This window comes from Bombyx mori, chromosome 10 (assembly GCF_030269925.1).
Source record: "Bombyx mori chromosome 10, ASM3026992v2".
Lineage (NCBI taxonomy): Eukaryota > Metazoa > Arthropoda > Insecta > Lepidoptera > Bombycidae > Bombyx > Bombyx mori.
The window spans coordinates 5,108,587-5,121,261 of NC_085116.1; the positions used below are offsets into that span (position 1 = coordinate 5,108,587).

The window sequence follows — 12,675 nt, forward strand, 5'->3', positions numbered from 1 at the left end:
CAATAATCTTTTTTTTTTTTGTTCTTCTTAAAAACTTACTAGGTTATTTTTAAAACTATGAAATATTGTGTAATATTGGTAAAAATATCGCGTCATTTTTTAAAGGGTAATAATGATCTAGGAGAAGATTACAAAATTGTTTATAAAGAATATAATAAAACTAGGTAAAATTGCAGAGAAGGTCTGATTGGGAGAACCCATTTTAACATCATGATTTCAAACGATTAATGGTGCATGAGATGAAGTTAAAATACTTTGAAGACATACAGAGTGTGGGACCACCTTTCCACTGCATGTTTGCATACAATTTCCTTCAGTGTGTGTGTACTTATACTCAATTACAGTGGATTTGATGGTTCGTTTTGCATAGCTAGCATACGTCTGTGCATGAAATTAAAATTGGTGGTGTACAAAGTTCAAAAGGCCTTTGCAGAATCAAAATCTGTGTCTGAATTGAAACACCAACTGAACGACGCCATCAAAGATAATCTAGATGCCTTAAAGTTTCATGAACAGATTCAGAATGTTTTTTTTATTGCCCTTGTAGGCAGACGAGCATACGGCCCGCCTGATGGTGAGTGGTTACCGTCGCCCATGGACTTCAGCAATACCAGGGGCAGAACCAAGCCGCTGTCTACCGTATACGAGCCGTGGCTGTTTTTGATATTTCTATTGACTTTCCTTATTATTTAATTTAATTTGTATCTCATAAATCTGATGCAGAGTTTCGACGTGAAATTTAGCTCGCTCTGTGTATTTGGCACACTCCTAGTCTTCTTACCTTGCCACTATGCAAGTAACTTGACCAAGGTATATATATTTTTTTCATTTAAAACGTCTCAATCCATCATTCTAAGCCGTAGGCAACACTTAAATTTGTGCAGGTGGTTTAATTGATTGTTATAATACGAGTACAAGTTCATTGTGATCACCGACAAGGGTAACGCACCGTAAATCATTTGAGTTATCATAATAGATTAAATTAAGAACCATTTTAGGAAGCGGATATAGTTTTGCCTTGTAATATTTTAATATTTCATATGTACCAACATTTTTTCTTTGTAGGTTGGCAATGAAATTCCACTTGATTTATAACAAACAGTCATCTTGGGAAAAATGTTCGCTACCTCGAGTAACTAAGATATCGATAATCAGAAGATCTCAGAAAGCGTTGTACTACACCAGCAGCGGAGTCGTCATCTTCAGCATGGAACTGTTAAAAACTTTTCGCAGACATTATATTCTTTTTTTACTTAAATTTCTAGTATCAAGGCATAAGTAATACCATTTAATGTTGCATACTGTCTCTAAGTTTACCGCGAAGCAGACTTGAGTTCCGGTTTGGTAGGACATAATGCAAAGGCATTCTTCTTGCTTCGGCATCCATGTTAAATTTGATTGCTCTTATTTTTTATCATTGATTCAACCTGACCAAATAAAACCAAGCACATGAGGCTGTATTCGTAAAATTCGGAACGTCAGAAACAATAATATAATCATAATGAAAAACGCGAAATTCAATGATAAAAATAATTTCAATTATTTCTACGACTTGCAAAAATCGAAGAGAAAATTACATATATTATATTTGAAATATTATTACAAACAAAATTCGAAACCAGTTTATCCTAAATCAAATACTTTTTTTTTTAAAAGTTGAATTTATAATTCAAATAGCTTAAAACACAGCTTAGACTTTACTTTACATTCAAGTTTAACGGAGATCACTTTGATCATAGTAAACTTATAGGGCGTATAACGAGCCCAAAGGTGTATGTTAGATATCATTACCCTTAACATTTCTTTTGTAAATCAGTTAAGCTTTCTGATTTTAAGGAAGCGTAACCGCTATTCAATCCAATTGCAACCTGATGTATCCAGGCATTCAGGGTGCGATATTTTTTTTTTACTCAAATGGTTTCTCGAACCACCCGGTGCTAAATAGGTTTTTTCTATTGCTTTGATAGGTGGACGGGCTCACGGTCCACCTGGTGTTAAATGGTTATCGGAGCCAATAGATATCTACAAAGTAAATGCTGCCACCCACCTTAAGTTCTAAAGTCTCAGTACAATACCACGCTGCCCCACCCTTCAAACCGAAACGCATTACTTCACCACAGAAATAAACAGGGTTGTGGTACCTACCCGTGCAGACTCACAAGACGTCCTACCACCAGTAAAGGGAGACTTTAACCACTATAGGCACTACGTTATGCGAATGCGATCACCAACCTTAAGTCATTGGGTCTAAGGTTCAATTGTATAGTGTGACGACTGTCTCACCCTTCAAACTTAAAGGCATTACTGCATCGCGACAGGAATACAAGGACATACGGTGGTGATACATACCCTAGCGAACTCACAAGATGTTTTATCACCAGTTAAAATTGATGTTGTTAATGTATGTTAAGTTTAGATTTATGTAGGTAATTCTGATGATAATAATTCTGGTAATTCGGGACCTGCGTGGTAGACGCCGCGCAGCGCCTCGCGCGCCTTTCTCAAGGCGTAGTCTCCCGGTAGGAATTGGAAGAAGAGGAGGACATTGGTCTTCCTCTTCTCCCTCTTCTTCTCTGGAGGCGCCGGAGTCCGACATAACCCGGTCTATTACCCCTCTCGACCGGGTATCCGAAAATGGATTCCCCAGCGTTAAAAAAAAAAGGTAATTCAGATGAAAATAACTACACTACACGACATCTGGTTTTTGCTTGTAATATAATATCATAGGTGGAAAGGCTTTAAGGATGATTTAAGTGACGTTTCACTTAATAAGCGACATTTGTTTTTGTAAATAAAGCTCCGTTTTATTTGATATTAATATCAAGAATTCGATGTTTTTAATTGAAATTCAATTAAGTTTACCCCATTCGAATTCCTGTCACGCCGTCTCAATAACAGCGACTGGGCTCTGGCCCGGTCCGGGGTAGGGCGCCCGCTGTGAGCGGCAGGAGTTTTTAGTGAGGTTCAACTCCCACTTACCCCACCCGCCGCGCGGATGGGGATCGGCGATTTCCTCCTGTGGAAAAAAACCCCATTCGAATAACTGAAGTTTTTTTTTGTTATGATATTTTTTCCACATCTTGAACTTTAAATGGATCTCCTGTAAAGTTGCATAAATATCGCTTAACCAACACCTTTCATCCCTCGATATAATTTTTGTATTCAAACAAACACACACAGTAGTCTATCTATATTATACATTTTATTAGTACTAAATTCATATAATATAATATAGATTCACAAATAAATGGAATTTCTCACAACAATACAATTGTTATTAACAATTATTCCTTTTATCATTGAAAACATGGAAAATACCTATTTGAGATAAGGAAAATAATTATCAATATTTACATATGTAAAGTCTTGGATTTCATTGTATATTATTTGTTATCTAATATTTCATTAGGAATGTTTTCAGGTGTACAAACAAACAAGCAGCTACGTTCTAGAATGTTATAGAAACATTTTCACACATCGTATGAAATTAAAAGATAAATAATGGTTGAAAGGATTTGGATGAAATTTCGTAAAAAAATATACGTTGGATTAATACATGATACATTAACCCCTCCTGGTTGAGCCTTTGCTCACCCACCTGTCCTGGTGAAACCGGAAAGGCCTTCGGGCCACCAGTAATCTTTCAATCATAAAAAAAATATATACATTTTTAGCGAAAGATTTGATGCAGGCAAGATCGGATATATCTGCCATAATAAATACGAGTGTATTTGGTGGTTCGTGATTTTATTAACTGACGCATCTAGAAGTTCACTGTTAGACTATACATCAGAGAGTGATTGACATAAGCAATTACATGTTCTGAAAAAATATTTCTGAATTACAAATTGAACTCAGCAAAGTTTTGAAGTCGTCGTTACCTAAAGACTGGTATTACATAGGCGGCACGGAAAAAACACGTCCACGTTGAAACTCAGCAAACCAGCGATAAATTGTGGTTTTGGATGGGGCTTCATCAGCAAATGCAGAATCCATCCGGTTTTTGTGTTAAACCACTTCGAAAGTCATAATAAATCATCGCTCTTGAATTTTCTCGAGTCAATTCCATTTTCTCAACAACTAAACAAGTTTGAAAAAACCTCGTGACAAGACCGAGAATCTTTTTTAAAATAATTCAATTAAAAAGATTTTAATATGACAGGAACAGTGGAAATATTCCATTGCCGATACTTTTAGTGCAGCCCTCGTAGACTAGGTGGTCACCCGTCAGTATTATGAAGAATAAACTTTGACTATAACATTTACATATTAACAAAGTAACATATTAATTTATTAATGTAGACGTGTTGATTATATACCATTACTGACACTTTAACGTTGAAAATCCATTTAATATTTTCTCAAGGAGCTTTCTAATACTGTGCATGGTGCATTTCAATGTTTTTTGATTAAAGATATCGCGGATAACGTGGATATCGACTTTGCTTTTTTCTTTTCCCTACCTAATCGTTGGTAGCCTAAGGGGCTATTCCAACTTCACACGGACCGGTAGGTAAGCTCACGGGCTCAAACCAAGATAATTGCTAACATTAGCCCAAGGAAGATCAGTACCGAATCCACTACCGGATTGGAATCGTATCCCACTGAGAAGATCCAGCGAGAAACTCAGTGGGTTGTGTCCATGGCCAAGTTTGCACGCTCTTCAAGCACAGTAACCGGTGCTTGAAGAGCTTAAAAGCACCGATAAAACTTTACAAATTATAATTGGTTTGAAAGCGTATGGATGGTATGTATGCGACCATGTCAACGGTAACATTTCTCTAAACACTTAATTGATCTAAAAATTATACTTTAGATGTCGAGGCTTGGAAAAAAAAAAACAAGTATAAAACATGCTTAGGTAATGGACGTTAAAATGAATGAACGATGTAGATCCCAATGTATCATGTCGGTATTTCGAAATTATTAAACAAAATGTGAAACTCACACCATACAATTTATTTTACTGAAAACGCCATTACTATGCATTTTAAAAGTGCTCTTATGAATAAATTGAACAAAAAATGTATTTCTGCCGATCATGTAGGAAGTCAGATTAATTATAAATATGTACATAAATATAATGGGTTTTATTTCCAACGCGATGTCAACCTTCATTATGAACATAAAATATGTTGTTTTTTTTTACAAAGATTGGACGATTTTTCAAATGTTGCTAACTATATTACTTATAAGCGGCTTATGAAAAAATAAAGCTACGAACGAAGAAATAGAACAATTTTTACGTGTCTTAATTAACATTCAAGATAGTTCTTAGAGCCTAAAGCGCATTGAGACTCTACAATAGCGCAATTGCTATTTATATTATTACGTCCATGTACTAGATTCTATTACCGCGTTTGTAACGTAAACGCAAGATCCTAACAATGTCACAATGACTGCGCATGTTTTTGAGACGTAGAAAAAACGCACCTAACTTTCTTATTATCACGGCAGATTTTATTTGATCTATAACCAACTAAAACTTTACCGCCTCGCAGAGTTCTTTGGAGATTCTTTAATTTACATGACGCATATTGTAAATAAAAGTTAGCACACAAATACTTTTAATACGAATTAAACTAATGATTTTACTTCATATTTTAAAGTCTCAAATTGCAATGGCTAGTGAGACTGTGAAAAGCCAGGTCAACATGCACGGCTACAATGACTATACAAAAAAGAATGCTCAAACTATTGCACTCTATGCACTCTATGCACTCTATGCACTCTATGCACTCTATGCACTCTCAATAATGTGAGTGAAAATTCCGAGTTTCCACAATCCAACTGATTAGATAAAAACGTTGCGCTAAATGTTCATTAACCAAATGATATTTTTAAAAGTCAAGAGTTCTTTATTTAAAGTATTTTTTTGGCGATCGAGCGTATTATGTACGCGCATGCTTTCACTGCTCTCTCTATTCTGGTCATGGGTTTTTTTTATTGCTTAGATGGAAGGACGAGCTCACAGCCCACATGGTGTTAAGTGGTTACCGGAGCCCATAGACATCTACAACGTAAATGCGCCATCCACCTTGAGATATAAGTTCGAAGATCTCAAGTATAGTTACAACGGCCGCCCCACCCTTCAAACCGAAACGCATTACTGTTTCACGGCAGAAATAGGCGGGGTGGTGGTACCTACCCGTGCGGACTCACAAGAGGTCCTACCACCAGTGATATTACTCGGTAGACCGACGGTCCTGGTCCGTGTCGTATAATTCGATTTAAAGGGACATTCCTTATCAAAAAAATAAATAGATTTCCAACTATTTCTTGAGGTCTATGTTCCCTAAAAACTAAATCTTAACTCAACTCAGATGGCCTCTTATTAAAATTATATCGAACTCTACCACTACTCCTAAATCGTAATGCAATCGTCCGAATAACGAATAACAGTGATATTTTAATTTACTTCATTGCACATTTTTTATTCGTATGCTATGCAATCTGCAATTTATTTGACGTTTTTTTTTTTCAAATATTCTCCAATACAAACAATTTTTTTTATATCGTTATGATGTTTTGTTAGGGAAACCTCTCTCCATAATCCCGAATTCTAAATTACATTACTTTCGAATAAAAATACAATTTTGTATGCATTCAAAGTAACCTTATTACTCAACTACACTACGCGCCCGTTTAAGTTCGCAATTTTAAAAAAAACAGCTCGTGACATTTTTCATAAATTTTATAAAAGTAGTCTACTCGTATAATAATGTTATAGTCATGAAATCTCATTCAAAAATAGCATTAACTCGTATTTTAAAAACGCAGAGCAAACCCATAAACATAGTTTCACCACTTTATATTTTTATTATAAAATATTTAAATTCGGAAGTGATATTTTGAAAAACGGTTAAATTACATTTGAAACTTGGTGTGACATTTATGTCTCTGTTAGTAAGTTACAAAAAAATACAGCTAATACACCAAAGATAATGTATTTCTTTTATTTTTTTATATAATTGTAGAATGGAATAAAATAAATCTCTACGCTATTAGTACTATCGACATCGAAAATATAGTGCGCGCTTCTGTTTGTAAGTTACAAAAATAGACAGCTAATACACCAAAGATAATGTTTTTTTTATTTTTATTTATATCATTGTCAAATAAAATAAATCTCTACGCTATTAGTAACATCGACGTTTAAAATACAGTGCGCGCGTATGACGTAATAATCCGAGTACAACGGTACAGCCTGTGGAACATGACAGCCATCAGGCCGACGATAGCAAAAGTGTCTACCGACCCTGGCGCCCCCCCTCCGTGGCGGGCTGCCACTTCCAGCTCCCTTCACCTTCGCGCCACACGCCGTAGCGCGACCAATGACCGCCCGCCCCAAGCCGGCGAAAGGTTTTATATACAAGTGGAATTCGCAGTGCCAAATTGCTATAAGTCAAAATATAGGGTAGTCTGGTGGTTCGCTCGCTCGTTGTGCAGCCGCCGATCGTGCGTCCGTCAAATATTGTAATCAATAAAATTAATTTCTTGTGCGCGTGTTTCGTGCGAGTCAGGATTAATTCGAACTTGATATCAGCAAATGCAGAGCGACTGGCATTTATAGTAATATCGTTAGAGGCATCAGACTTTGTGTGTTAACATGGGGTGCAGTGGAAGATACTGTTTACTGACTCTGTTCTTGTGCCTAGTGACGGAACTTGCAATTGGTGTGAGAGTGGTCCCCAAACGAAAGAAAGGTAATTTTTCACTTAACACTTTCACACTTTTTTCAAATGTTGATGACTAAACAACACCCTAGCTTTTCTCATACTCACAACTACACCTGCATACAACCTACATACGACCTATCGATATTTAACAATAATGTGACATAAAAAAACAAAGAATAATTGACTCGTAAAGTTTTTCTACTTTATTCTGTATATATATTAAAATAAGGTTGAACTAAAACTCCATTTACCTAAAGTCGTTCTTGACATTTGGAAACTGTTTACATTAGGAATAAGTTCATTGATAATTTGAACGCTCACTAAATGTTGGAATGAACTCTGTTCTAAATTCCAGACACTATTATTTCATTCAGTTTTGTATAACATTGTATTTGGTAATAAGCCACTGCTCTATTTTTATTGCAATAAAAAACAATAGCTTGTATATGGATGAGTATTTGGAAGAACTTGCGAAAATAGTGGAAATATAGCTATCCACAAATACATTATTACAAAAAATTAAATTGCTTTCACTTTTCTATTGCAAATATTTATAAATATTATACCCGAAATTGTCTGTTTAACATTATAAATTGGTTCTTCTTGATATTTTACTTTCTTTTTTTAAATATTATATAAATTTTACGAAATTATCTACTACCACTATACTAAGCGTAATCAAACTTTTAAATATCGATAAAATTTCCTTCATTTTTCTTCATAATCATCGAAGTAAATAAAACAATGGCCATTGATGATCACCCACCTTTTATTGTATTTACGCTGCAAACAAAATGTCTAATTATAAATAGATTTATACTTGCACTAAAGCCACGGCAAACCACTTCTACATTACTTGGCGAGATCTAAAACAGTCAAAACCGTTATCTGTCCGAAATTCTGTGTGACCACTTTTTAATTTGCTCTTCTCTTTGCTTATTTTGAATATTTTTATTATACTTTCATTATTTTGGACTAGTAGATCTAGTTAAATGTTCTTTGGTAATAAAAAAAGGTATTGTAACAAAATTCCAAAGGATAGAAAGATTCCTAATTTTGTTTCCTAGATACATACATGTGTCCGATATAGTATAAGTACCGTAGTATTGTGTTTAATCTTAAATATCTTGATTAAATTCGGAGTCAAATAATCGGAGCCTTTATCTCCTTCGGGAACAGTTGGCTTTTGCAGATATGTTCTAGAGGACCGATATGGAGAATCTGTCGAAGGCCTTCGCAGGGTAATTAAAATAATTTAACACTTTCTACTTCAGTACCATGTACTTTTTACTTTGTTTAATTAAAATGTTTCATATACATATTTCTCATATATTTATGTTATACTTTTATATTTTTAATAAGGCTTTGTTATTTATACAATTCGTTTTATCTTCGTTATTCTGTACAATCAGATAACATTAAGCATAGTCATTTAAGAATAATCCTGATTAGCTGTATAACAAACTTTCTTTTTTTATTTTAAATTTACTTTTTATAGTTTCGTGTATCTTCTCTGAATAAAAACTTTGCTTTAAATCTAAAATTATTCACACCCTGAGATTCCGAGATTACCGAACTTAATTCTTAAATACTAAAGATGTATTCCATTATCTTACTTAAGCCATCAAGAAAATGGTAAGCAAAACTAAATTGCTATATAGACTCTACTTATGAAAAGTTAATCTTATCTTCAAGCAATTCGTAGAAAAGCATTTATCGGTACATACACATGTGGCTCCAATGAGAGTTGGACATGACAGTGTTTTAAATTTCACGGACAATAGATACTTCGCTCTAAAAATGTTTTTGTATATAAACTTGAGTGCAGCACTATGCTTAAAAGATTAGTTCCTTGTTTTTTTAATGTTCAATTATACTTTTGAAACCAGTTAGCCATTTACTCTACAATCTACGTTCTAGACCGAATGACGTATAAAATAGATATGAATCAGGCAAAGTAAAATAAATTTCACTGTCAACATTCGTCTGCATCTTATCTTTACGTTATCAAGCTCAAAACATAGCCAGAATGAATTGATACTGATTCGTTGTGGCTTGTAGAGTAGGATGCCAGTTGTCCCTGTGCAATTAAGTCTTCGACCTCAGACATCAAGGCTGACCTTGAACTCGCACTCGCCTCAAGTACATTTAAAGATATACACACCTAGTCCTTAGTCTCCGACTGAGATAATTATTAACATCATTCTTCCAACTTACGGTTCCTTTACGGTTTACTCGAACCTTTCTTGCAACAATGATTGCCTTCGTTAAGAAGACGATTATCAGAAGAGCCTATAATTCAGTTAAGTAAATACAATAAACATATAAATTATAATTATAAAGGCAACAAGTAAAATAACAACAATTGATAAGCAAATTATACGTCCAAAACGGACATGGATAGGATATACTCTCAGAAGAGAGTTCACAGATATCCCGAAGCAGGTCCTGGAGTGAACCCCCTATGGCAACCGGAATATAGATCGTGTCAAGTATACCTGATGGCGAACTGTGGTAGCGGAGATGAAGACAATCGGGCTAACCTGGCCCGCAGTAAAGCCCGTGTGGCCTAAGACTGATCGCAATGGCTCTCGCTGTTCTCTGCCCTGTTTGGGGCCTTTGGGCCTTAAACAACAAATATGACAATGCATCATAAACGAAAAGCCTTCATTTAAATTTGGTCGGCAGCTTATACAATTTATATTTCTAAGAAATAAGTAAATTCTTCTTTTGATTTAGACCAGGCCTGTAGCGTGATTTTATTATGAACTAGCTGACCCGGCAGACTTCGTAGTGCCGTAATCGATAAATAAAAGACCTAAGCTTTTGTATAAAATAAACATATAACAAATGAAACACAATGGTACACATCAAAGGAAAAACAAAATTGTTATTTTTATTTAATTCCGAGCATTTTCATATTTATCTACCTTTTAAACCTTCTCTGGATTTCCACAAATAATTCAAGACCAAAATTAGCCAAATCGGTGCAGCCGTTCTCGAGTTTTAGCGAGATTAACGCACAGTAATTCATTTTTAATTTATATAGATATATAGATAAAACATTGTAACAACAAATTAAGGTTTCATACGAAACATTCAACACAAAAATTCTTACGGATAACTTCCTGTCATCGCGGCATTTACCGTCATCGTCACAGACATCGTGAACTCATTAAATAATACCAGTTTTTTTTCAATAAGGATCGTGCGAAGAAGCGCGATCGTTGAGTTTGGACATCCAAATAATCACACTTTCCTTTTCGGTCTAACGCGAGAAACAGAGACAAAAAAGCCTCCAGAGAAACTCAACGCCGCCGTTCTCGGAGACTTATCCGTTAATCTTAATGCATTTAAAAAGTGAGATTGAAATATAAGCGAGAGTGCGACCGGTTTGCAAGCGAGTACTGCACGGTTTTCCATGATTTCCAAACAATTAATCTCGTACGTATCTAAGTGGTATCTGGATGAGGATCTATTAAGTATCGATGCACCGTTCTTTGATATTAATACGTCAGGTTATTGGTAACCAAAAATACGGGCAAACTTAACTTCTTGGCGTAGAATAAGTCGAAAAAACTAGAAACTGGAGAAATTCGTTTACAGAACAAAAAGGTCCAATATATGCAATATGTTTTTTCTTCTTTAAATCAATTTTCTTTGTCGCATGCGTATTTTTAAAATAGTGCTTTGATATTAATATAACTGGAATATAAATTGGGAAATATCTTAAAACACACTTGCAACTAAGTTCTTATCCACACAAATACAGCTAGAACAGTTTCATAAGTAAAATTCTGCAAAACTATCATAAAAATCATGTGACTATAATATTTTTTATTACATCACCTCAAGGGAAACTATATAAAAGCGACAGTGACTTAGAAATGTCCAAATTTGAATGCATAATAAAGTTGTTATTGCTTGCTAGGGTTGACAACACATTTTTAATGTCATAAAACTAGATTATATACCAGCAATATTTGACAATTAGTCTACGGGACGAAAAAAACTATATTAAATAATAATTCAACATGTTTCTTTCTTAATTGATTTTTTTAATTGCTTAGTCAGGCGGATAATATCATGGCCGTCCTGTATAAAGTACTTCCTGGACTCCATATTGAGGCTTGAACTACATGTCTCAAAGAGGGCATTTGGGTTGTGATATCTGTGGGTGAACTCATTCACTCGTCTAAGGAATAGAAAGAAACAGAAGAAGAAACAAAAAATTATAAAATACAGAATATACAAAAAACTCTACAATCTGTCTCGAATAAAACTTCTCACTGCACAACAAATGCTTCATAATAATTTTTTCCACAAATAAATGCACTTGAGTATCATGCAGAGTTTGAGAGATGACAAAAAATATTCACCTTGGCAACCCTACTACTAGCTATGACACCCAAAGCGCAACATGCTCATGAATGTGAAATGAATGTAAAGTAATACGACACAATCGGAAAAAAATCTAACTTTTGTGCACTATTCTTAGAATTTCGGATAAAATATTCACTTTCTATGAGACGAAATGCGTTGTATGAATCTAAAACGGTTGTTTTATTCAATGCTTATTACATTACGTGCAATAAAAATATCTACACGTATCTTTCCTTTTACGGGTAAACATATTATTATTTCGAAGGTTAGACGACCTTTAGATCTCAATTGGTAACATCGCAACCAAAATCTGCATAGAAAACCACAAGATTTGTATAGTTTTGAACGCATTATTATAGTTGTGCGCATGTACAGTTGTCGTAAAGTGACAAAAATCTAATTTTCATTGAATTCTAGATTTTCATGAAAATTATCTCATACAAGCTCTTAAATATTTGTTCTTGAATACATAGGTATAACATATAGCTACAATAGGTAGAAACAAAAATTCACAAACAAACAAATCTAGAATACTTTTGAGATGTTTCAGTGCACGCAGAGGATGCTAATGACGGCCTATTACCAATTATATTGTTAAAGGCATTAATAACGA

General features: G+C 34.6%; 1 protein-coding gene, 1 long non-coding RNA gene and 1 pseudogene across 2 annotated transcripts in view; 2 read left to right on the plus strand and 1 right to left on the minus strand.

The window, feature by feature from the left end:
• Positions 1 to 12,675, minus strand: part of LOC134199486 (uncharacterized) — a 69,691-nt gene that overhangs the window by 2,425 nt on the left and 54,591 nt on the right. The window contains exon 2 of the long non-coding RNA XR_009973997.1: positions 2,863 to 3,016. This is a non-coding gene — a long non-coding RNA (uncharacterized LOC134199486). The remainder of the gene's footprint in view (positions 1 to 2,862; positions 3,017 to 12,675) is intronic.
• On the plus strand, positions 58 to 1,051 carry LOC119629000 (uncharacterized; annotated as a pseudogene).
• Lac2 (laccase 2) overlaps positions 7,434 to 12,675 on the plus strand; it is a 64,038-nt gene continuing 58,796 nt past the window's right edge. The window contains 1 exon segment of the mRNA NM_001109925.1: positions 7,434 to 7,706. Within this exon segment, the coding sequence (NP_001103395.1) occupies positions 7,610 to 7,706 (97 nt within the window). The 5' untranslated portion in view covers positions 7,434 to 7,609.